The 24,658-nt window shown below is 39.6% G+C and overlaps 1 protein-coding gene across 3 annotated transcripts in view; it reads left to right on the forward strand.

Annotated features, from left to right (window-relative positions):
- Positions 1-24,658, forward strand: part of ATP10B (ATPase phospholipid transporting 10B (putative)) — a 56,173-nt gene that overhangs the window by 11,772 nt on the left and 19,743 nt on the right. For 2 of the 3 annotated variants that reach the window (XM_075164132.1, XM_075164131.1), the window contains 7 exons: positions 2,433-2,637; positions 6,207-6,292; positions 8,680-8,786; positions 12,430-12,561; positions 15,059-15,186; positions 16,305-16,557; positions 17,459-17,694. In XM_075164132.1, coding sequence (XP_075020233.1) covers positions 2,433-2,637; positions 6,207-6,292; positions 8,680-8,786; positions 12,430-12,561; positions 15,059-15,186; positions 16,305-16,557; positions 17,459-17,694 — 1,147 coding nt within the window. The remainder of the gene's footprint in view (positions 1-2,432; positions 2,638-6,206; positions 6,293-8,679; positions 8,787-12,429; positions 12,562-15,058; positions 15,187-16,304; positions 16,558-17,458; positions 17,695-24,658) is intronic. The other variant, XM_075164133.1, reaches the window with a different exon arrangement.

Below are 24,658 nucleotides of genomic sequence, written 5' to 3' on the forward strand. Positions count from 1 at the left end.
ACTTTTCTTCCCTTCATCCCTTGCTAATTCTCTACATAGAAAACCTTTGTACTGTAGGAAATAGTTAATCTTACAGCTCCAGCTGAATAGTTCTTTCAGGAAAAGAAAATGTGTTTCTTTAACAAATTCAGTGCTTGTTGGGAGAGAGGGACAGTTTGTTCACCTGAACGCAGGTTTGGGATTCTAGCAACTCCTGAACTCCAGTCCCTGTGCTAAGTAAGACTTTTCCTCTGATCTGAAAGAGGACATTTGGCTTTTCTGACTCACCATCTCCTCTGTAATCAGTGAATGGGCTGAACTTGAAGCTTTATGTGTAATATATGTTCCATAGGGAATAATTGAAAAAATATTACAAATCTGCGATTTCTGTGGATTATTTTTGCTAACCTGGTTTCTTTAGGCTGATGTGGAAGACAGCCAGCTGGGCAAGGCCCTTCTGTAGCATTTTGTGAGCAGAAAAAATACAAAGTGTCGTCTGTAACCTTCAGAATTGTGCAAGAGTTAACATACAGAGAGGTAGGATTGCCCTGCAGAAGTCATAGCAAACATTATATGCAAACTATACATGGTATCCAAATGTCTAGAATAGCAAGACAAGCATCTGCTTGCTCTAAACTGCTTCTTGCACTCTCATGTTTATGTTTTAAACAAACAAATTAAGAAGTTCTACGCGGAAAGTTTTTGACGTGGGAAGGATTCATAGTTACTTGGTTGATTTGCTATATTAACATTAGTATCTACTTTGTAGAGCAATAAATACTCAGCATGCACCTGCTTAAATACTTTTCAAATAGAAGTTGATCTGGAATTTTTTTTTAAATGCGCAGCAACAAGAAATTAACTTACAACAAACCTTTGTTCTTCAGTGGGGTCTTTTATGTCTGTTGTTGAGCAAAAGAAAAAAGGACATGCAGATAAGTAGAATCACACAAAAGAAGAAAGAAGAATGAAAAATTCAGGAATGAAAAATTAATGTAAGAAGGAAAAATTATTGCTACAATACCATTATTTAGTAAGTGCCTCACATCTAGCATTAAAGAGATTTAAATAGTACGCTTGTGGGGGGGGTTGGGTTTTTTTTTTTAAATAAAAAATGGATATCACTGTGAAATGCACAGAATTTAACTATGTGCATAACCTTTGCAGGAAGCTGTTATTCCTGTTGTTTTACAGATAAGGACGTCAGCCAAGTGCAGGGGTTCGCCTGACAGCAGCATGGCTGGCTCTCCTTTACAGAAGGCCAGGAAAGTGGGTTAGCAGGGAGCAGCCTTTGGCCTGACTCTGAAGCAGTGCTTGGATGTGTGCTTTGGACTGTAGCAAAACACTTTATCTGGTATCACTGCTCCCCCTCTCATGATACAAACACTTAATTGAAGGACAGTATTCTTCAGGCAATAGATGAGGATGATTAAACACTTAAGCATAAATGAGACTCTGAGTCATTACAAAAAGCCTTTTGTTGTCTGTGTGGTAAAGTATCATGAGCATTTTCCCTCTTATAGAGCAAGACATAAGATGATTCAATTATTCATATTGAAAAAAGAGTTTCCCCTCAAAGAGTTAGAGGAATTGGGCCATTGTTGCCCATGCAGTTTTCCCATTAACTAATTTTAAAGCTTATTGTGCAGTTTTCAGTTTGCTTAGATGATTAAGAGCAGTTGAAGGATCAACTATAGAAAAGGTAATGTCAAAAAAAGTTTGCTATTTCCTGAACAATTGGGCACCAGTTTGTTGATGAAATAGTAATTTCTTTTCCTTGAACCCCAAGGCTCTTTTTCCTTTCTTTTTTTTTTTTTTCTTCATTTTAAATTAGAAGCTCTTTGTTTCATATCTTAACTCTTCCATTAAACTTGGGCTCTAGATGCATTTTTTTGCTTAATATTAAGGGGTCATTTGTCTGCTGTTCTACCTCTTGAAGTTGTTTCTGTGGGCTAAGCTCAAGATTTGTAATTACCTTTTGAGAGTTACGAACTGGAGAGACCTGAAACAAGTGCAGCTGAGATAGCAGTTTGTTTCTTTCAGGATCTATATGTTGTTGTTGGAAAGTATCTGAGAAATAGTCACATAGTCAAAAACAATTAATATTTTTTGGTGAAATCTCTAAATTTCTTGAATAAGATACTTTAAAACACCTCTCTCAGAACAACTTTCTATCTTTTGCTGCGCAGATTATAGGGCTAATGCTAGAATGAAAAAGAACTTTTGTTGTAGTCTCTTTTTATTCCATGTAAAGATTTTATTTGAACGTCATGTATGGTAAAGTGATACTATGAAAGTGTCTAAATCATTAATTTCTAGTTGTTGTGTTGTGTCTTTTAAAAAAATACAGCAATGTGCCACCACCCCCAATTTATTTTTTTGAAGCCCCACTAACCGGGAGGCCTGCCTTCCGAATGTCACTACTCACCCATGACCTGTTTGTAACGTAACAGGGAAGAACGTGCTTATGTTGAGAAATGCTGGAAGGATGTCCGAGTGGGGGATTTTGTGCAGCTGCAGTGTAACGAGACCATCCCAGCCGATACCCTGCTGCTCTACTCCTCTGATCAGAACGGGATCTGTCACCTGGAAACTGCCAACCTCGACGGGGAGACCAACCTTAAACAACGGCAAGTCGTGATGGGGTTCTCCAGCCAGGTGAGTCTGCTGCAAATGCAGCCCGTGCAACGCAGGTTAGTCTGGGTCCGTTTGTACACCAGCTCCAGCCACGAAGTGCACCAGTTCTGATGGGCTGGTTGTGCTGACACGGCTCTGAAAGCGTTTGCTGGTGGAGGTAACACCCTGTACAGAAAGCAGCAGTTTGTCCCAAAAGGTTTTTGTTATTCCGGAACAGGGATGGCTGTATAAAAAGGAAGATTATCTCGGACAGTAGGTGTGTGCAGCAAACTGCATCAGCAGACGCTTAAGCAACAACCACCGCTCAGGACTGCAGCAGGTCTTCCCTATGTATGAGCCATCCGTACCCCACAGGTTGTCACGGCACAAGCACATCCCAAAGCAAAGCCACTACTACTGAGTGAATTATTTCTGCATGGAAATTGGAAGACAGCTCATGGCCCTCCTTCCAAATTGGCCACGGGCTTCCTTATGGATTTTGCTTCCCTGTTGCGGCTGATGTACCATTGCTCGTTTGCTAGGCAGGTACACGTAAGGCAGTTCAACTGGGAAGTGTTCTAAGGCACACTAAGTTGTAATGAAATAATGGACTCTCTTCTAGGAGTATAATAAACAATTGAATAGGAACTCAAGGTAAATCAAAATGCAGAAAGTTAAGTAAAGCTGATATGTTTGACATCAGCTTGATTGTTAGCAGAGATTCAGTTTGAATGCTTAAAATCACCATTTTTTTTCATAGGCCGTATCATTTCCTGTTTATAAACACTTTACTGATATATTCTCTTGACTCGTATTTGATAAACCTGAAGCAAACAAGAAAATATGACTTAGGGAGAGTTGTACTTGTTACATTTTTAAACATCTTTTCAAACATAGCAAGGCAGTTTTTCAAATAACACAGAACAAGTTTAAGGAGTTGTAGCATGTGAAGAGGAACATTTTGTTCCATTGGAATCACTCAGCAGACAAATCCCAAAACCTGGCAGGTAAATCTAGGAATTACACCCATTTAGTTAGCCATTAGCAGCAGTGTCATTAAGAAGAACTTTTGGGGTTATTGGTGGGTGGGTCACAGCTGCCAGTGAGCAACCAGATTTATTAAATAACAGTACACCATTTCCATGGCCAGTTGTGGTCAGGTACTGTATTCCAGTGTTACTTGTGCTTTGTTCAAATGGAAATCACTGTGCAAGCACAATTAAGGGCTTTCTCAGGTTGTGGATGCCATAGTACAAAGCATACCTTTTCCAGTGCTTTCCAGTGACGATTAGGGAGAGGTTTTTTTCCTGAGAAACACTGAAAATTTTTAATATGTACAGACTTAACAAAAAACCAATAAACTGGCTACTTAAATAGAAAAAATAAAAATGTTGCATTTGTGTCACGTAGTCATAGTTTACACATTAGGTTTTGTATTTTTGCTTTTAGAGGAAAACTGTCATACAAAATGCAAACTTTTGCCTCAGTCGTTTAAAACACGAGGAAGTCTTTCTTTAAACCAGAAGATCCCTGCATGCTGAATTATGCTTCAGACTGACTATTCATGGTTATTTCTTTTAGTCCTTGAGTTGTTGTTTAGATAAACTGTATGACCAGAAGTGTTTGTACTTACGAAGTCTTGTTACACTGGCAGAGTGGAATTCAGTTCTGACTGTGGTGATAGCCAGTGCTCAGGAAGGTCAGAGCTTAGTCAACTCTATTACCCTGTTATTTTAACGTATTACCGTAAACAGTACGTTGGCTAAAAAAAACAGTGCGCTAAATATCATATGTACAGGTTTTAGTGTGCCAACTTCTTCCTTGTTCTTTGAGCTTTGTTTAGTCCTGTGGTTTATGTGCTGCATAAAAGTTACTCAGATTTAATTGTGTCTATAAAGTATGACTCTCTAAGGAAGGAGGAAATATGTGTGAGCTGGGGTTAATTCTTTGTTTTAGGGTATGCTTAGGAATATTGAATTCACCTACCTGTAAAAGACTGAGAGGAAGGGTTTTTTTTTCCTTTTATGCCATTTTCCAACTTGAATTTTCAAATGTAAAATTCTTGTCATCACAATGAAAAATTTTTGAGAGAAGAATCATCCTTCTCTACCCCTTTCTAGCTAGAAGCCTATTAGGTTTCTTCTAGTAATGAGCCCTCCAGGTGCCTTTTGCATCTTCCTGTTCTCCTGTTGTACAAATATTTCTAGCACAACCAAATATGTGCTGATTTTCCTGTTGAGTTTACTGAGTTGAACAAGATTCAGCAGAGGTGAATGATGTCTCTTAAAAGAGATTCTAAAAATATTCAGCCACATGGGTCAGAAAGTATACAAAATGCCCTTACATTCGTCAAGCTTTTATATTTCTTCCAACTTTTTTTTTTTAAGATCAGATTCTCTACTTGCTTGTATTTAGATATTATATATATTTAAAAAAAAAAAATATTGCTCAGAAAAAAAAAAGGAGAGAGAAAATAATGGAAGAATTAAAGCACAGTGAAGAAAAAATTGAGACTTGAGGAACTGGCACTGTAAGGAATTCCTCTTACAGTCTGGTGAGGTTTTTGTGAATTCCAATGAAGGATTCCCAGGATTTGCAGTTTCTGAAGGAGTCTAATCTCTGAGAGTCTCTCTAGCTGCAGAAAAAGGTAGGGAGGCCCAGCAGCAGACTTGATTTCCAGCTTTCTTAATGGGAGGAGTTTGGATTAAAGTTCTTTTAAAGATTTTATGACACAGCAATAATGATTCTCTTTCATGTTTCTCACATCCCATTTTTATTACATTTTCTTAATGTAAAATCAAAGTCTTGTGTATTTTTTCAGTTAAGAAAAAAACACCACGTGTGGCAGTCGAGTACGTCTCACGCTGTCTGCTTTCCAGACTGCTTCATGCCGTCCAAAACTCAAGCCTGTTTCCTTGAACACAGGGAAAATCAGGCAAAATTGTGTCTTAGTTCAGCTCCAAGCTCTTTTTGAGTGAGTGCTTAGCCTGAAAAGCTCTGTCTTGTTTTGTATCTCCCAGCAGTTTGGACTTATTTTACTGCCTTCCATCTTTTGGTTTTGTTTGTTTGTTCATTTGGGGTTTTAGGGTGGGGTTTTTTGCTACTTAGTCTTGCTTTTAGTCTTACTTGAATGTGATACGTTCATTCAAATGTGTGGGCTCTTATTTTGTGATTATACCATCCTGGCCAGTAATGTAACTCTTCTAACATATTTCAAAATCCTGATAAATCCTGAAATTATTTTCATTTGAGCTTGCTTTTGGTTGAAGGCTGGTTTTGTTTCATAAATAATTTGAACTATTTGTTACATTCACTTTAAATGAAGACAGATGTTTTCTCTAATTGGCATCTGTGATGTCTTGTCCAATACACAACATTTTCTTCATTTAATTTAACCAGTTGTTAACCCAAGAGAGGAAAATCTCAGATCTTTACGCAGCCCCTCCAGCTTGCTTCAGGCTGAAGGAGCTAAACTCCCCCTGCCTCTCCTCAAAGGGCAAGTGCTCCAGCCCCCAACTATCCTGGTGGCCTATATTTAGCTGCTCTTAGTGTTTAGCATTTCAAGTGCTCATTGGATTTGACACTCATTCTCAGTGTGTTTCCTCTTGCAGAATACTTTGTTTGAACCTGAATTTTTCCAAAACACCATCATCTGTGAAACACCTAACAATGATCTCAATAAATTCAAAGGGTACATGTAAGTATTTGTTATCCATAAATGCATTTTGTATCTGAACCTTAATATTTCTCTTGGAGGAACTAGATGGAAGGAACGTATTTTGCAGAAATTGATGGATGTCACTATTATATTTTATACTGTAAGTGCATTTTTTTTTCAGTGTAAACCTATGTATGTGAGGAAAAAGCCACATCCTCTGTTCCTTATGTTCTTTCTTCATTAAATAATTCTGACACAGACATAACAGGGAAATCTATACTAGCAAATTCAGCAGATTTAAGCCCATTCCCTGGCTATAAGGCCAATTTGTAATGCATGGCTCATGCCCTAAAATTCTCTTCCCCTCCATTACAGGGCAGCTGTTTCCCAAGGCCCTCTTCAGAGTGGTCCGGTCGTTAGTTCATGCTGATTCCCACACCACTCCAGAGAATTGTCCGAAATACCTGCTGCCCCAGACCAAATGCATGCCTCACGTTATGCAAATAATTTAGCTGTATGAATGTGCCAGCATCCCTATCCATGCCCCAGCTCTGTTAAGTTTACTAGTAGCTAAACTAGGAGTTAACATCTCTGCAAGAATGCAGAGAGAGTGTGGCACCTGGAGTAGCTGCAAATGGCCAGATCCTCTGACATGAGTAAACCAGAGGGTTCTTGCCCATTAGCACTGACCGTGCTTAATCTGGTCTTGAGAATTTATGCCCTGTAAGAATGATGCCTCTAATAGCGGTGCCATTTCCCCTCTGCTGTGATATCTTAAAAGGGAAAAAGAGGTCAAGTTTGTATTGATCGCTGGCTGTGGTTGCTGGCTTTGAGGACCGCTGGGTGTAATCTAAATTGAAGCAATCCTTCCAATTAGCCTGCTGTAATATGGCACAAGAGCACTGAGATTATAGAAATGCAAGTGATATGTCACAAGAAAACACACACAAATACTCACCCAGGACCCAGGACTGGCTCCAAAATCTTCAAATCTCTATTGAAAGTCTGTAACAGAAATCTCCTTTGGAAATGCCTATTATCTCACCTGCTTGGTGGAATAGGAATTAGCTGCCTTTCTCTCCCTGCTTCAGGGCTAGATGAAAGAATTTGCCAGTGAAAATTATTTACTAACAGTTAGTGGAGTTTTCGTCTTTGGTCTTTGAGCTATTTTGTAAACACAAATTACTTGGAGCAGGGTACATTTTTCTCCAAGAACCCTTAATAAATTACTGAGGGTCTATTGTTTTGCTATGAAACGGTAGCAGTACTCTCTCTGCTAAAAATTATAATAAAGAACTTAGTGACATCCATCTGACATGCCTGACCACAGCAAATTCTGCTCAAGGGGATGCAAGGCGGCTTCTATTAAATGAGTTCACCAAGGCTGAATCTAGATTCCCAGAAAAACCAGTTTCTGGCATTATTTTTTACAATTCTACCAGCTGTAGGTTGTTGGCACCTAAACCTTTTCACTTGTCTAGTCTGATGTCATGTAATCTTGTGCAGCTGCACACAGACATAGGACTGTACTTAGCCCTGAGATAACCTAACCTTGCCCTCCATTTAAGTGATGTTGCAGTTTACTGGTAAATGCAATGCCAAATATAAAATAGAAAGTACCAAAAGATACATATTCTAGAAAAAAAAAATTTTTTTTGCTGATATTTGCATAACAAACCCAGATGGAGTGACTGAAGTGAAAAATCTCAGCTTTCGTAAAGTTCTCAGGAGGAGCCTACCAGAGTGTACAAAAAAAACTGTGAGCAAAAGTAGGTTTATGCTTTCATTTTCAGAGGCAAGTAACAAGTTGCCTGCCTGATGGAGCACTGACCTTATAATTTCCATTAAGTTTTCATCGGTCTGTTCTGCTAGCAGAAGTATCTGGTGTGTGACAGGACACCTTCAGCCAGGATGAAAAGTCTTCCATCCAGTGTGAGAGTGAGGAGGAGAGCCTCAGCCTAGAGACTGTTCAAGCGAACTGAGGTTCACAAAGATGAGAAGCCCTTTGGTGGCTGACAGAGAGACAGAGGCTCTTGCAGGGTGCAGATGTATTCATCTGAACCTCGACCAGCAGGCAAACCCTGCTCAGCTTTCTGAAAGAATTTCATCTGATTGAAGTCGCGTAATGTATCTTAGCTTCATTTATGAGATACTGAATCTGCCAGATAAGGTACTGAGTGAAAGCCAGACTTGCTTCACATTGACGTCACGATACACACACCGTGCAAGCAGTCTTTAAAAGGGATACTTGGACTTCTCTGTAACTCCTTACTGGAGTCTTTATTGAAGCTGAGTGAAATACAAGCAAAATAGGGCCTTCACGGTTCCTTGATTTCACCTTGAAACAGACGTGCACACAAAAATTTTGTTTATTACTGTAGTAGAACAGAAAACGGCATTGCTTTGTTTTATTTTCTTTCTTCTAGGGAGCAGCCAAATCATGAACGGATTGGTTTTAACATTGAAAGCCTCTTGCTTCGTGGATGTACAATCAGAAATACTGAGGCTGCAATAGGAATTGTTATATATGCAGGTAAGATCTAGGTAAACATAGAATTTCCCTGTAAATATCCTTAAGTAAATATGTGTAGTCTAATATTGCACCACGATTTGACATTTTGTTTTAAGAACTGGTAGTGCATGGGAAAATTACATAACTTTTTGAAGTAAAGGTATTACTCATCCATCTCCAAAGCCAGCAAGTCCTGCGTTGGGTCTCTGGCAAGTGACACTGTCCTTGTGTATGTCAAATATCTTGCTATCTTTGCAATATTTTTCAAAAATGTCCAGACAAGTAAAAAATTGCTAAGGTGAGTTTAACTCTCAGCTCTGCAGCTCTGATATAATAGTAATTCCATCTGGCATAAAATGTACACAGCTGCCCTAAGGGAGGTCTCACTGGCTCCTCAGGGTAGAAACTGATGCAGCTGAAGGTCTACCCAACAAAAAAAAGAAAATCATCACAAAGCCAAGCTGTGCCAGTGCCAGCACACAGGAGGCAGTGAGAACAGCAGCTGGAGGTGACAGAAGGGGCGGCAGCAGCCCAGGTTGGTGCTGACATAGACATAGTGTGTCCATGCAACCATGAATTTCATGCAGTAGAGACATGAACCAAGCAAGTCAGTGTCAGTGCCCAGATCAAATGCAGCGGTGCCAGGTTCAGCAGTGGATCAGCTCATCTTTTTCTCAGCATCTTTTACCTTCAAAGTGTTACCACTGCTCTTACTCAGTGAGCATGATTTATCATTGGCTTTGCCAGCTGTGCCCTCTTCTGCTTCAGATAGAGTGTATCAGCTACCCTCTTTATTTGTACATTAAATAAAAGTCAATTTAAACACAACAGTTAATCCCATTATTGGTTATTTTTATCTTTCCAGTAGAGTCATGTCACCTGTTTTATGTCTAATCAGCAGCAAGGGATTCAAGGCTGAGCCACCTAAGAGAAAATAGAAGTCACCACCTTTGCAAGAATCATTTAGTTTAGATGAATCTCCACAATCCAGATTATTTTACCTGACAACTGACCATCTTATTTCACTACTGCAGAAGCGGACTCTAAATGACTATAGCTCCCATATGTTTCCAAAGTAGCCTTCACTTTGTGGGTCTTTCATTGCCTGTTTCTCTGAACACCACATGTAAGGATAGTGCCTACGAGACAGAGGAGGAGAGCCAGAGCCAAACTCACCACTCATTTTTTTGGAAGTAACTACTATATAAAAATCTCTGTAGGGATCATTCCCTATAGAATTGGAGTAACTTGTCTTCCCTTCACCTGTTAGGATTCGTATTCTTCTTCTCTTTAGTCAAGATTTCCCGGTATGTTCCTTTGACCACCAGCACAGATCCTAATGTGGATCTCTCTAATGTTGCTTAAGCTGCTAGTAGCAAAGGTTGGAGTTTTAAAGTCATTCTCAAGATACGGTGTCCTTGATCTGAGTAAGTCTTCAATTCAATTTCCAGCTTACATCTTGTTAATGTCAGTATAAAAGTTTATTCTTTTTCTTCTAAAATTAGACTCACTTGAGCCAGTACCAGCTTAATTTCTAGGGTTCTTTGACATTGATTATACTCTGGCTTTTAATCATGGTCTGTGACCTTTTCTGAACAATCAAGAGCAGTCGTATAATAAGATGGCACGTTCTCCATTTTTATAACTCTATTACTCCTCAAACTTACTTTCTAATGGAAGCCTTTGTGAAGACAAATCACTTAAGGTGATTGTTTAGCCTGTGCAGTTCTCATCTGACCCAAATATGGTTACACTTTTCATGGCTACCCAAATGGTTCTACACAAGGCAATAGCGCTAATGCACAAAAACCTCATTACAGAGCGACAGCCAACCTAGTTTTCTCATTTTGATAGGGACAACAGCAAGAATTATATGCTTATCAAATAATAAAGTACCAGAATGAAGTTTTAGATAAGCCCACCAGCATCCACAAATAGAGAGACAAGATACTAGTGGGGTGGTAGGGGAGGTGCTGTGTTGCACAGCGAATGAAACTGTGAGGATTAGAGGAGAACAAAGTAGTTTATTCCTCTTATTTCTGATATTCTATTTCTTGCAAGGTGATATCTGTATTACAGATGTGTCCTTTTCCTATTGGTCAGCTGAAGTGGAAGGGAATGATAGAGCTGATCTTTGGAAAGAAATCTCTTCCCATTTTCTTCCTGAAATAAATCCATCAACATTTCCTTGAGAATGTTCTGGAAGGGATTAAAGGTTTTTGTCTTGTTTTGTTTTCAACACAAAACATTCCATTAAGCCTGACATAAAAGAAAAGTGAGGAACAGGACTCACACAGCTGCTGGAGGAACAGAGGCGCAGGCAGCAGTACCCTCCTCCTCTCTGTAGCTCAGTGGTTAGGACATTTGTTCACCGAGGGAAGACTTGGGGTTTGTTCTCAGTTCTGCCTGTATAGGAGTGAACATACATCTCCTGCTTCACAAGTTGTACCCTGCATACCTGACTGTATGGAACAAGAGGGGATGTACACAGACACGAGTTGGAAAGGAAGGAGCATTGGTAGTGTAAGCTGGTCCCACCGACATAGCTCCAGGTTGTGTAAATAATTACATATTCGTTGGAACAGGAAGCCAAGAGTCCCAGCTCTTGGGTGAATGTCCTGAACATAAGGCTGGAGAGTAATTTTCTCTCTTGCTCTCTGCCTCAATTAATAACCTTTGATGTAAACCTGGAATGAATCCAGCAGGCGTGATTGAATCGCACCTAACTTCCAGCTTTCGGTTCAACTCACTTCCCCAGAGAAAGCCAAAAGGAACTTGGAAAACAGTCCCTTTCACATACATAATGCACATACAAATGAAAACTAAATACAAATCTGCAGGGTCTGTATTTTCAGAGAAAAGGACTGTAGAAATAAACATAAAAGATACCATTTAATATAGCAACAGATGGCATCCAGATATCCCAATTGTGCAGCCACAGTTTAGATAATATTAATAGAATAGAAAAACCAATTTCTGCTTCTTGGCTTCTTACAGCACTCCTCTTTTTCCATTACAAATATACCAGCTCAATTCTAATTCAGTAAGTTTTAAGGATTGGGTTTTTTTAATTTCTTGTCCTACTGTTTTGTTAGCACTTTACAACCACATAGTGAAAAACTAAATAACATTAGTGTCTTTCACTGCTGGATCTGACATGTTGGGTTTTATTTAAGTTAATACATGAAATGTGTCTAGTGGCTTTTAAATAGCTGCTGAAAAATATTCAAATGTAGTTTTCAGGAATCTGTATAGCACCTAATCAAGTTGTTTGTAAAATCCAAAACATAATATTATTGTTCTTGTTTCTTTTATTCTCAAGGAGATTTGGCTTTTGAATATTTATATAAACCTTGTGATCCTACTGAATCTGCTGTCTTTGGGAAAGCAAAATGTATATGACAGCTGAAATCTGCAATGTAAGGAAGGTCTTTTGTAAACCTCTAGATTTAGTCTCTGGTATACCTCTAGATTTAGTCTCTGATATATTCTGCTGTTCAGTCAAATGAGATGATGGGCAATAAAATTACTGAATGAAACTGGAGTCAAATTAACATTAGTCATGAGCATCCTGTGCTCATTTTGTGAGAGAAATACTTTAAAAGAAACCAAAAAACCTACAAAATATTACATAAACAAGATGATGTCCATTTGTGTTTTGAAGGTCATGAAACTAAGGCCATGCTAAATAACAATGGTCCTCGCTACAAGCGCAGCAAGATAGAGCGACGGATGAATATGGATATTTTTGTATGTGTGGGACTGCTATTCGTGATGTGTCTTGTTGGAGCTGTAGGTATGAAACACTGACAAAAATCTTCTGTTTCATTGCTTTTTTCCTAAATGGTGGCTAAAATTGATCTTACAGACATGAGTGAGATCAGATCTAGAGCTGAGTGCTCTTAGGGTCTTTAGGCTCTTTGGTCTTTCCAATAAACAAGTTAAAATGGCAAATCTGAGCAATTCACATGGAAGAAAACTCAGCCATGGCTATAAATATTTCAGATAAGACCAATCTCCACTGTGGTAAAATATGTGTAAAGCAAGCAAGTGAAAGCTATTGGGTTAATTCATTGTAGGAATCAGTACTTGCCAATTGAGATGTGCTTCCTGAGTGGATGTTTGTTCCTTGCATATAACAACAAAAGTGAAATGATGTAGCTTTACCTTCATTTCAGTAACACCTTCCTCTGTCCGGGGGTGATGTCAGCCGGAGCTACCCAATTTATAACCCATGAGCTGCACATGACTAATTCATCCAGTTTACAGTCTCCACAGCTACCTTCCTTCTGAAAAGCCCCTTTACAGCAGGCTGTGAGATGGGGAATTGTTTAGGCAGGAATAGTCTGCATTTTTCTGGGCGCCTTGCGGTGCCTCCCTTCACGTGAGCACAGTTGAATGTGGTAACTGGGGTTAGCTGGCTAGAGTCTACTAGATTGCTAATCTCAAAAACATGGCCTTCACTGCATGTAAGCACCTGCTTGCCGTCCAGGTCTGATTGCGACCTGTCCCAGGCAGGTCAGGATTAATACGATCTCCTAACCCCAAGGAAAGGGCCAAATTTTAAGCCCGCTGACTTTTGAATGGGTCACTGCTTTGAAGAGATAGCAGAGGCTCCCATGAGCGCTTTGTGTTCAAAGCCCCTTTCCTTTTTAATCGATTCCATCTCAGTGATAACTTGCTTAGTGCTACTGCTCTGAATTAGTTTTGTAGTGACAAAGTCAAATCATGTGGCCCTGTCAAGTTTTCCTGAACCTGTCCTGGAGGCATGCGATGTGACGCACCAGCCAGTCATCAGTGTGATACTATTAGGAGTAAGGACCATCCAAAAAGATGAACAATTGAACTGACTTAATTGCTTTTTTAATTTTGCTGCTTCATGCTGCAGTGGGCTTTTTTGGCACAGAAATGGGATTTCAGTTTGACAACTAAGCTCTGTGTGAGAGAGAGAGAGAGACTTTATTTTCATTGTTCCCTGGCTGCTGTCATGTAGATTTAGAGACTTGTCTTTGTCTGGTGTGTAGGGGCCCTTGTGTAATAAAGTCCTTTAATTTAAGGTTTAAAGTGGCCTCAGATGAAAAAAACAGCATTTAAAAAACAACTTATCTGCTCAGGTTAAAAAAAAAAAAAAGTCTAAGTGAAACATGTAAAATGGTAACAAGTCCATTAGCTTTCATCCGTTCAAAATGTCCTGCAGCTCTACCATGAGTTGTTGCTTTGCAACCTTGCCTGAATGCAGGGTTCTAGGAGGAAATATCACTGGTGGATTGGTTGTCAGTATTTTTCTTGTATACAGTGAAAAATTAGGGTAAGAAGTGGCTTGTAGAGCATAGTTGTCCTTGCTCAGATGTGACTGTGGTCTCTAGCAGCCAGAAAGTATTGCTGAAATAATTTGAATTCCTTTGGCAGCATTTTAGTAGGCAGATGCTGCAAAACAACTGCTTGCTTAATTGGTGTTAATAGAAGTTTTATCAGAGCTGGATATGAGAAGTGGGCTAACAGAGGTTTTTGGCGGGTAAAAGACATCTGGAGCAATGATGCAATGAGGGAAACCGAGTTGTTTGTCCTAGCTCTGTGTGAAGTTTCTGATGCTGTAAATTTATTAACATCCTTGAGCAAAGTTTATTTCACTAAGGGCAGTATGAAAGGTGGTAAAGTAATTGTGATGGGATGTTGGTAAGTCCTGAACCGGAGGCTTTGTTGTAGTAGTGCAATGATATCTGCTGATATTTAAGACACGGGAAGAAGCAATTTTGGGGTATGACTTAATTGAAGGGAACATAAAAATGAGCTGCCCAGGCTGAATTACAGGGGGTTTGTCTACTCTAACAAAGACAGATGGAAATCAAGAATGGTCAGGAAGGATAAGAAAGATTTCAGTTTGTCTATATAAAGCTTATAAGGTTTCTTTCTGTTAGAAAGAGGAATGGGAGTCTTCAGCACTGAGGATTTTTGAAGATAGGTGGTAGAGGTGGAGTCCTTCAGCAGCAAGACATAGAGTGAGGAGAGCTCTGAGCAGAGCTAAGAGCCCTGGGGGACACCCGCTGAAGGAGAGGTGAATAAAAGTATCCATGCCTGCTCATTTCTTACTAGCATATCAATTATATGCATGTGCTACAGAGCTCTGCATATACTTTGCATTCTCCAATAGATTTACAGCATTGCTGGGGGACTGTTGCTTTGGAAATGTCTTTCTTTTTAATTATCATAGCAGTCCATATCTGCAAATTTCAGAAGCTTTGTCAATCACCTTCCTGCTCAGTGTATTTCAATATTGTACATCATTCCTACAGGGCATGGCATTTGGACTGGAAACTTCTCAGAGCATCCGCCTTATGATGTCCCAGATGAGAAAGGCAATTTTCTGTCTCCAGTTCTTGCTGGTTTCTACATGTTCTTGACAATGATAATCCTGTTGCAGGTAAAAGACAAAAACCTCTCTGTTACCTCCAAGGAAGAAGCTATTCAAAATTGCATATAATCACTAATGAACAATTAATATCAACTAATAGCTGTGCAGTACCTTCTTAATCCTATTTGAAAATTTTGCTAGGAGTGTTTCAAATCATCCAAGTGTGAAATAATGTATCTTCTTTTTTTTTTTTTATTTTCTAACTGCAGATTTTTCTTTCTTGCTGTTGAAACCCCACAAGGATATAGATAGGAAGGACATGTATTATATCTTTAAATAACTCCAGAATCTCTAGCATATGCAATAAAGAGGATGTTTACATCCAAATGTTAGCTTTTTTTTTTTTTTTCTGCTTATGTCCAGAATTCCAAAATAAGAATGACACTTAATATCTCAGGAAAACAGTGAAACAAAAGTTATCATTTTTGCCAGTGGGGAATAATAACTAGTATGGTTCAGCTGGTTTAGGAAAGAAGCTGAATTAGAAGTAGGATACTCATATATCTGAGTCTGATTAAGACTAATTGGGAGAGAACATTTTATGGGATGCGGAAAAGAATCCCATTTACTTTTCAGATTTCTTGATGTAACTGCTGAGATTTAAGTGGACAGAATTTCTTTAACATGAATGACATGTGAAGATAACTTTCAGAGCTGCTCAGAGATTCCTTAGGGGGATTATTTTCATTACTGAAACAGAATATTTGTGCATTTTAAGAATTCGTTGTTATTTCAGGGCAGGGAAGCTAGTGGGTGGGAAGTGTTGCATGCAATCAACTGCTTGTGAAACTTTTTTACATTAAGAGTTAGTCTGTGCTAGTGCATCCTTTCAGAGTTTCAGGAGGGTAAGAGCAAGCATGCTCCTCAGTCCAGAAAATGTCCTTTGTAAGAGCATCCTCTGAAAGACCCAGGAATCTTGACTTAAATTTGCCACTTGTCCCAGTTTATCCATTGCTTTTGTGTGCAGGATTTTTCTTCCCACTGAACTATCATTGTTCAGTCCTACAATATGTCTCTAGGAAGAACTGTTTCGCTGAACATTGTTGGTATACCTGTACCAGGACATTGCTGACAGAAAGCGATAAGACTTGTCTCACCCCTCACTGAGAACTTCATCTCTCTTTCAGGTTTTAATCCCCATTTCTCTTTATGTGTCCATTGAGTTAGTCAAGTTGGGTCAAGTCTTCTTAATTCACAATGACATTGACCTGTATGATGAAGAAGCAGATTTGCCCATACAGTGCCGTGCCCTAAATATTACTGAAGATCTTGGACAAATCCAGTATATCTTCTCAGACAAAACAGGGACGCTAACAGAAAACAAAATGGTATTCCGACGCTGTACCGTCGATGGAATTGAGTTTTCACATCAGGAAAATGGTGAGAGACAGTTTTTTTATACTTGCTTTTCTCTCTGAGCAACTAAATATTATTAATTTAAATATTAATATTTAAACCTACTGAGCCCTCTGACTGAATGTAGAGCTTTGTGGATTTGTCTCCATTTTGTGAGAGACTCCTGTTACGAAGATTCACAAAAGTGAAGGTGTTTTAAATTATTCAGAAGTCAGATGGGAAAGGTTTTCTGGTTCCCTTTGCAGGCGTCTCAGGCTTTGCATTCAATACCCACTCGAGAGTGCAAAAAGAACATTTTCCCTTTCATTTCTAAATGAATGCCAGCCAACCTTTTATAAGCTCACAAACTGAGATTAGGTAGTAATTAAACTCAGTGGGTCCAAAAGTCTTCTGTGTGATATGAAAGGTACGGCCATGCATTTTCTTGAGTTGACCCTAGCTGCAGTCCGTATCTGAAGTGTCTTGGCATTCGGTGCTCGGAATCTGGGGGTTTCACTCAGGGCCGTTCTTGGTCACTACTTTCTCTCTCTACATAGTACAAAGGATTTTATTAAGCTGGCAAGCAGCTGCCAAAAAGATGTTTGTGCTCTGTGACTGAAAACATTAGCAAATTTGTGAATTACCATATTTCAGTCTTCTGTTCCAGTCAACTACAAAGCGCAGCTAAAGAGACCAAGCATTAGCAGAAGTCCACAAAAGTGACTGCTCGCTTTGAAAATGCATTTTTGTTTTCTTGCAATAATAAACATTGGAGAGTGGGAGTTGCCAGAAACTGAAGTGGATAGCGAAGGTTTTCTGGTCCTGGCTTTTGAGATGTTTCGGCTTTGGTTTAGTTTGTTTCAGTATTTTTAACCAACCAAGGAATTCCTCCTGAGCAATGCAACAAACAGAATAAGAGGTAAGGTTTCATTTTCTCTTTTTACAGCCAGGCGCCTGGAAACCCACAAAGAGTTGGATTTAGATGATGAGGACTTTGCAAAACTTCAACACTTCACTCTTCCTCCCATGAATATTGAGAGACCAGCCACTTACAAGCAGAGGACCATGAGACCTTTAAGGAGGTGCCAGAGTGCTAGAGCTCATTTTCAGGGGCATACAAGGAACAGGTCACTCGGTCGTCGTGACAGCAACCAGTCTCAAGTGGCATTCAGCAGTACCATTGTGAGTACGAGCAGACTGAGCTAACACATTTTAAGGAGTTCTCCTTTCTATTGCATTTTGTGATGGGAAGCCAACAGATGAACAGGAGAAATCCAAGCCCTGGTGGAGCTAAGAGGGGGAAAGGGGAGACAAAGCATTGGGGTCCATGCTTAGAGTGTGCAGGCTGCAGTCAGGGGGGAGGGTTGGGAATCTTGGCCCTTGTATCAAAGACTGCAGCAGAACAGGTGAGTGTGTTGTGATGGTTGCTTGATAGGAGGAGAAGACATGAATTTGGGGTTCAAGGATTGAGGCTGTGGTTCGTAACAGCAAGAGGTACTTTGCACAAAGGGAATGAGCTCTTTGTACTGTTCTGGTACACTAAATTGCCAGGGAAAGTGAGGTGAGGATTCTGGGCTGGGATTGTGCAAGGGGACCTGGGGACATGAGTCTGGGGCCCGGCTTTGCAGAAACAGGAGGTACAGGCCCTCCTAGAAGATGATGGTCAGGAAGAGGGTGTGGGTTTGAAGTCTGAGTTTGAACATAGCTCAAAAAGCCACAAACTACTTCTACTAGCACGGCAATGTCTCATCTCTGTTCAACAAAGTTCAGCCACTGCCCTGCGCTGTGCACGCCAAGCGGCACTCTCCGGAGCAGTTCTGGGAGTTTGTTAGTGTGTCAAAAGATAAATGATGCATTTTTCAAGGCAAAAAAAAAGCAGCAAAGCAGCACTTCTCGCAAAGATAATATAAATTAGGCCAAAAGGGCTCATCAGAATAAGGTCTTAAACCGTGCAAGATGTTGAACTCTGCAAGATGCTGAAGAGCCTTGTCCCCCTTCAGTAGCTAGGTGGCCTCTGCCTCACCTCGAGTACTGACTTGGAAGTACATGTCTTCATTGCAATTCTAGGAAAATCTTAGACTCAGCTGAATTTTAGATCTGAAACTTCCCGAAATCTAACACAACCGAATTACAGTCAGGCTATTCTTTTCTTCTTGAAAGTTTTTTAACAGACATTTCAGAAAAGGCTTTTATGGACTCTAGGAAAAGGTCGAACACGTTCAAAATTAGAGTTCCAATTGCAATTAAATGCCTGGAAAACCCTCCCAAATCCTGTTTTTTTAAAAAAAAAATCTAATAAATACAGAATTCTCAGAACTTTATTTTCTGCAGTTATTCTTCTTGGCAAAGTAGTTTAAGTGCATTATAAGATCTTACTTGCCTCATTCAGTTCCTCTGTCATGTAGTACATATCAGACAGTACTTCTCCTCCTCTTGGAATATGGGGGGGTTGTCAGTTGTTATCCTAGCATTTTCCAGCCCAGTCCTCATGCGATGTTGAGAACCTTTCCATGGGTTTTTGAGAACCCATGGGTCATGGCTTTTGAAGTGTGATAAAGGAATTTCTTGCCAGTATATTTCCCCAGTTATGTTTTTTACTGCCAGGTCTCTTGACTTTCTTCTGTAAATAAACTGCCATGTTATTTTTTTTTCCACTGTAAACGTAACATCTGAGGAACTAGTACCAAACATCTCCTTTGTAGAGGAAGATTAAGCTGTCATGGAAACAACCAGCCTTAGCTGCTAATGGGTGTCACTCCATCTGGATAAATCATTTAACCTCTATGACAAATATGAAGATGTAGAAAAACGGAGACACTTAGGTGTTGCCCAGAGGCTGTCCTGTATGTTGATATCCTTCAAATGATGCATAGTAGTATCTTTCTTTACCAGCCAAGCCAATTCCCTATTAATAAGTTCCCTATTAATAAATAGTAAAATTTTCTGTCTCTCTGGTTTCTGCCCTTTGAACTTATATTCACCTTGTCCGATGCATTTGTACTTTGTTACAAATCTGGATTGTTACAAATTTGGAGCATCTTGAGTACTCCAGTTATACAGATATTATCGTGGGTGTGTATCTCAGTAGTCAAAGTTTCTTAAGAAAAATCCGTCTTTGAACAATGTGTGATTGAAGACACAAAGATTCCTATTTGACTTGATTAATTTAAGGCTTGCAGAACCCTTCTGGATAAATGGCTCTGTTAAAATAAAAGTATTGAAGTATTCAGTGGCAAACACAGTCCTCACTATGAAATTGTGAGACTCAGCTTCTTCAGATCAACAAAATGCAAGAGGAAAAAAAAACTGCTTTACATAATAAACAATGTAAAGTCCAAAGGCCAGGAGTTGGCATTGTACAATTTGTTGCTGTTGGCTTTTTTCTTAATAAATGTCAAGTTTCCAAGGGTTGATGTGCCAGCTGCATGAAAATATTCGTGAAAACTGGTAGCCTCAGGTAATAGTAAAATTGAAGAACTTTGCACTGCTGAGAAGACACAGTGGGTTTTGGGGAAGGGTTAGCACAGCATCTGCTATGAGCACCTGCATGTCAGAACTGTTGCCAAGAAAAGCATTTTAAAGCAAGAGGGCCGTTAACGTAATAGTTTCCTACAAAATGTAAAGAGTTTAATTGGAAAGTAACTGTGCCAAACAAAAGATAATCATTTACAAATGTCAAATTTATATGTGAACAGTTTTTAAAGGAATATTATCTATGCAGCGATCACAAAATTTACTTACTCTCAATCAGCCTTACATGAATCCGTGATAAGCAGGTTGCATATGGTATTTTAAGTGCATTTGTACAGTGGTAATTGATTGTGCCTGCGAATCAGCATGTTTGAACTTTGTCTCAGCATTCTGAGCAGTTCTGCAATTAAGAAGGTTTGCAGCTACAGAACGTATTTCAGCCTGCCTGTTTATGAGAGTGTTCTCTGCTTGACGAGTTTTGATGTTTTGCTGAAATCTGAGACGCTCTTATCAATTAACATGGTCATCTCAGTGCGTCTCCGAGTTAGAGATGAGGATGATGGGTTTTTCATGGCATTTGATAAAGTTAATTACACTGGAGCCTGCAGATCCTAGAAGAATAACTAAATAGCATTGCTTGTCTTTTCTGGAGTAAAAGTAACATAGGTATGATGCAGAGCCTAACTCCCAGGGCTTACCCTCTGTTTTTGCCCCTTCCAATATTTTTGTCCATAGTCTTCATGATCCACGGCAGCTTGTGGAGCCTCCTTACATACAATTTATGCGGTTCGTCAGAAATGATGAATCCTATCTCCAGTTACAGCTTCCAAAAATTCAATGGCAAAGTCGATTCAGTGGGAAGGAGCTTGACGAGATCTTTGACAATGGAAAAGCAAATTCCAAGCTTATTGTCAGCAATCATATCTCTTGCTACTCTCACTAAACATAAATACAAAGAGATAGTGACCTACCGATTAACAGTTAAACTTGGAAAATTAGAGACTGAGCTGAACAGATCTGTTTGAACAAAAATTCAAGTTACTCTGAAAACTTATAGTTGAGATTTGCTGCCAAGTCTATAGTGTTTATATTGGTACCATAAAAATGTGCAATGTCTGTGTATGTCTTAGGTTTTATGTGGAATGGAAAGGAAAGAAGAACGGTGTAGTCTTTACTTCAGAAATCTCCCAGGATAAATATAGTGACTGCTTTATTCACTTCACAAACATTTATGAGAAATCTGGAGGGAGACAAACATCACAGAATCACAGAATGGTTGAGGTGGGAAGGGACCCCCAGAGGTCATCTGGTCCAACTCCCCTGCTCACCTACAGCCAGTTACCCAGGACCACGTCCAGATGGCTTTTTAATATCTCCAAGGATGGTGGCTCCACAACCTCTCTGGGCAACCTGTGCCAGTGCTCTGTCACCCTCACAGTAAAAAGTGTTTCCTGAGGTTCAGATGGAACCTCCTGTGTTTCAGTTTGTGCCCATTGTCTCTTGTCCTGTCACTGGACACCACTGAAACAGCCTGGCTCTGTCCTTTTTGCACCTCTGTTCAGGTATTTATATACATTAATAAGATCCTCCCCCAGCCTTCTCTTCTCTGAGCTAAACAATTGTGGATCTCTCAACCTTTCTTCATATAAGAGATGCTTCAGTTCTTTAATTATACTCATGGCCCTTCATTGGACTCTATCCGGTACATCCATATCTCTGTTGTACTGGGGAGCCCAGAACCGGACACAGTACTCCAGGTGTGGTCTCACCAGTGCTGAGCAGAGGGGTAGGATCACCTCCATTGACCTGTTCACAATATTTTGTCTAATGCAGCCCAGGACACCATTAGCCGCCTCTGCTGCAAGGGCACACTACTGTGTTCAACTCTGTGTCCACCAGGACCTCCAGGTCCTTTTCTACCAAGCTGCTTTCAAGCTGAGTGGCCCCCAGCATATATTGGTGCCTGGGGTTGTTCCTCCCTAGGTGCAGGACTTTGTACTTGTCCTTGCTGAACTTCATAAGGTTCCTGTCAGCTCATTTCTCCAGCCTGTTGAAGTCCCTCTGGATGAGAGCACAACCCTCTGGTGTATCAGCCACTCCTCCCATGTTAAACAGGACTGGACCCAGTATTGATCCCTGGGGTACACCGCTAGTCACTGGCCTCCAACTAGACTTTGCACTGCTGATCACCACTCTCTGGGTCCGGCCATTCAGCCAGTTTTCAGTCCACCTCACTGCCTGCTTATCCAGCCCATACATCAACAGCTTGTCTATGAGGATCTTACAGGGGACAGTGTCAAAGGCCTTACTGAAGTCCAGGTAGAAAATATCCACTGCTCATGGACATGTCCATATCTTATCTAATGCAATTGGAAAAATAACAGACTTACCTGTTCTTTCACACCTCCTGTGAAAACAGAAACTGATTTTCATCCTGCCTGTCTAGCCCTCTGGAGAGACAGCCTTCAGCCCAACTAGAGGACACCATCTCATTTTAGAACCTAGAAGGCGGCATTGGCCAATTTACTGGTTTCTTTGGGTACCTCAAAAGGAGGCAATGCCAGTATAGTTTATCAGTTTGGTTCCTTGTAGCTGCTGCAACTTCCCAGAGAGAAAAATAAAATAATGTATTATAAAACGATAGAGCTATGGTTGACAGAAGGACTTAAGGGAACTTTAAAAGAGTAGGAAAAATATAAAATGATAAGTAAATTTGGAACAAGATAGAGCATTAACATTTACTCTGTCTACCTTTAGGTGTTCTTATGAATTAAGATCGTGACAGCACATTTCCTTCTAGATTTAATAATTCCAATAAATAGTGGCTTGCTATTAGAAGCATTTCATGAAGATTTCAATTGTCCTATTGTCATCAGGTTTTAGTGCCATCGAGTAGAAGAAATGCTATCAAATTCATGAGGAAATCTTAAAAACTGAAAGGCACTAGCCATTTTATATCATCAACATTTTCACTAACAAAATTGCTAATGTTGAAAAGGTGGTACATTTAACTGATCATCATCATTAGTGCTGGTTTATTTCATTTTCTTTTTTTTGTTTTTTTTTTGTTTTTATGTATGTTCAGGCTGGTCAATGAACAGACTTGTTTGTCTGAATTTTTATCTCTTGAAGTTCCATAAGGCTGGAAATTCAGGTCAGCCCTGTTTGCACTGAATGTGAAAAAGAAAATGAGAAAAACTTTTCTGATAAATATTGATTTTTGTATTATTTTGTTTTTAAAACCTGTCGCTGAGGCCATAATTGACCTGACAATATTCTATTTTTCCAGAGGAAAATTGTGAGTTCAGAAAGTTTCTGCTGAAGTGGAATACCTACTAGTGCATTGTCATTTTTGGCAGATATTGAGGATATAGATGCAAAAGAAATTGGGTAGGATGATGATGGATAGGAGAGGCTGAGATCCATGTGTAATAATGTGGTTCATGAGGTTCATTCTAATTGTGGCAATGCATGACGAAACTATATGAAAAGCTGGGCAAATAGTCAATGAGTTTCTAATCATTTTTGTTTTGAACTTAATATAACTCCCAGCATAACTGTTTTGAGAGTTGTGTCTGCACGTGTGTTCTTCATTGGAATTGTCCAGTTAAGCTATCTGGGATTGCTATACGTAGCAAGCACAGTATAGACCACAGACAGAGAGTTACCCACAGTAACTGTCTGCTGTAGTACAATATTGTGAAAGGGTTTCTAAAGAATGACGGGTTTAACTTTTCAGCCTCTGATACCTTTTAAAAATCAAACTAAAAAATCAGACTTGTCCTCAGCATGTATCAGTTTGCTAGAGAAAGGACTGCATCTATATTTAAAACATTTCCCCACACGTGAAACAAAAAAGCATGGAAACACTGAGCCAGAGAAACCAGAGCCTCCTGCAGCAGAGAAAGCACAAAACCTTGTTCCATCTTTGGATTTCAAGTGAGCTCTGTGCTGCAAAATGAGCAGTAGATTTATCTGCAATTATTAGGATGATTTAAGAACCGCTATTCACTTTAGCAAGCAGGAGTTACAATGCAACATATTCAGCTCAGCACAACACAGCCGTGAAGGTGGTTGGTTGACTTCTGCTGCATATTTAGGGAACTTAGAAAAACTGTGCCAGATTGAAGGAGGAGAGGGTAATAGCTGAGATGAACTAGAAAGCAGCTAAATCACTTTGGCAGTTCCTTAAAGAAGGCATCCATAAGTGTTGGCTCACAGGAAGGTGTCTTTTAAATTTGGAAGCTCTTGTTAAATATGGCCCTGAATTAAATCCGAACCAGACTCTTCTAACATGAAATTTCCATTAAAAGTAATACTCCCATAGCCCTACATCAGATTAAACTGTAGGTAAGTGACATTGTTAAGTAGTTTGGCTTGCAAATTTACGTTTGATTAGAAAGAATGTGGTAGTAAAATTACAGTAACGTTTCAGGAACAAGTGAAGTATGTATTTATTTATTGTAAAAACTGAGGAAGAACAGTTTGAGACAGCTTCCTTCTCTGGGTGCAAAGCAAAATGACTCTGGAAACAAAAAGTGATATTGCTGTAACCAAGCCATAAGCACAACGTATTCTCTGTTGAAACAACAATCAGCTTCCACACTGAAATGGGAGATCCCAAATCCACTTCCATCTGGAACGCACTTTAATTCAGTAGTCAGCAGTTTCAACA

This window comes from Calonectris borealis, chromosome 15 (genome assembly GCF_964195595.1).
Source record: "Calonectris borealis chromosome 15, bCalBor7.hap1.2, whole genome shotgun sequence".
Taxonomy (NCBI): Eukaryota; Metazoa; Chordata; class Aves; order Procellariiformes; family Procellariidae; genus Calonectris; species Calonectris borealis.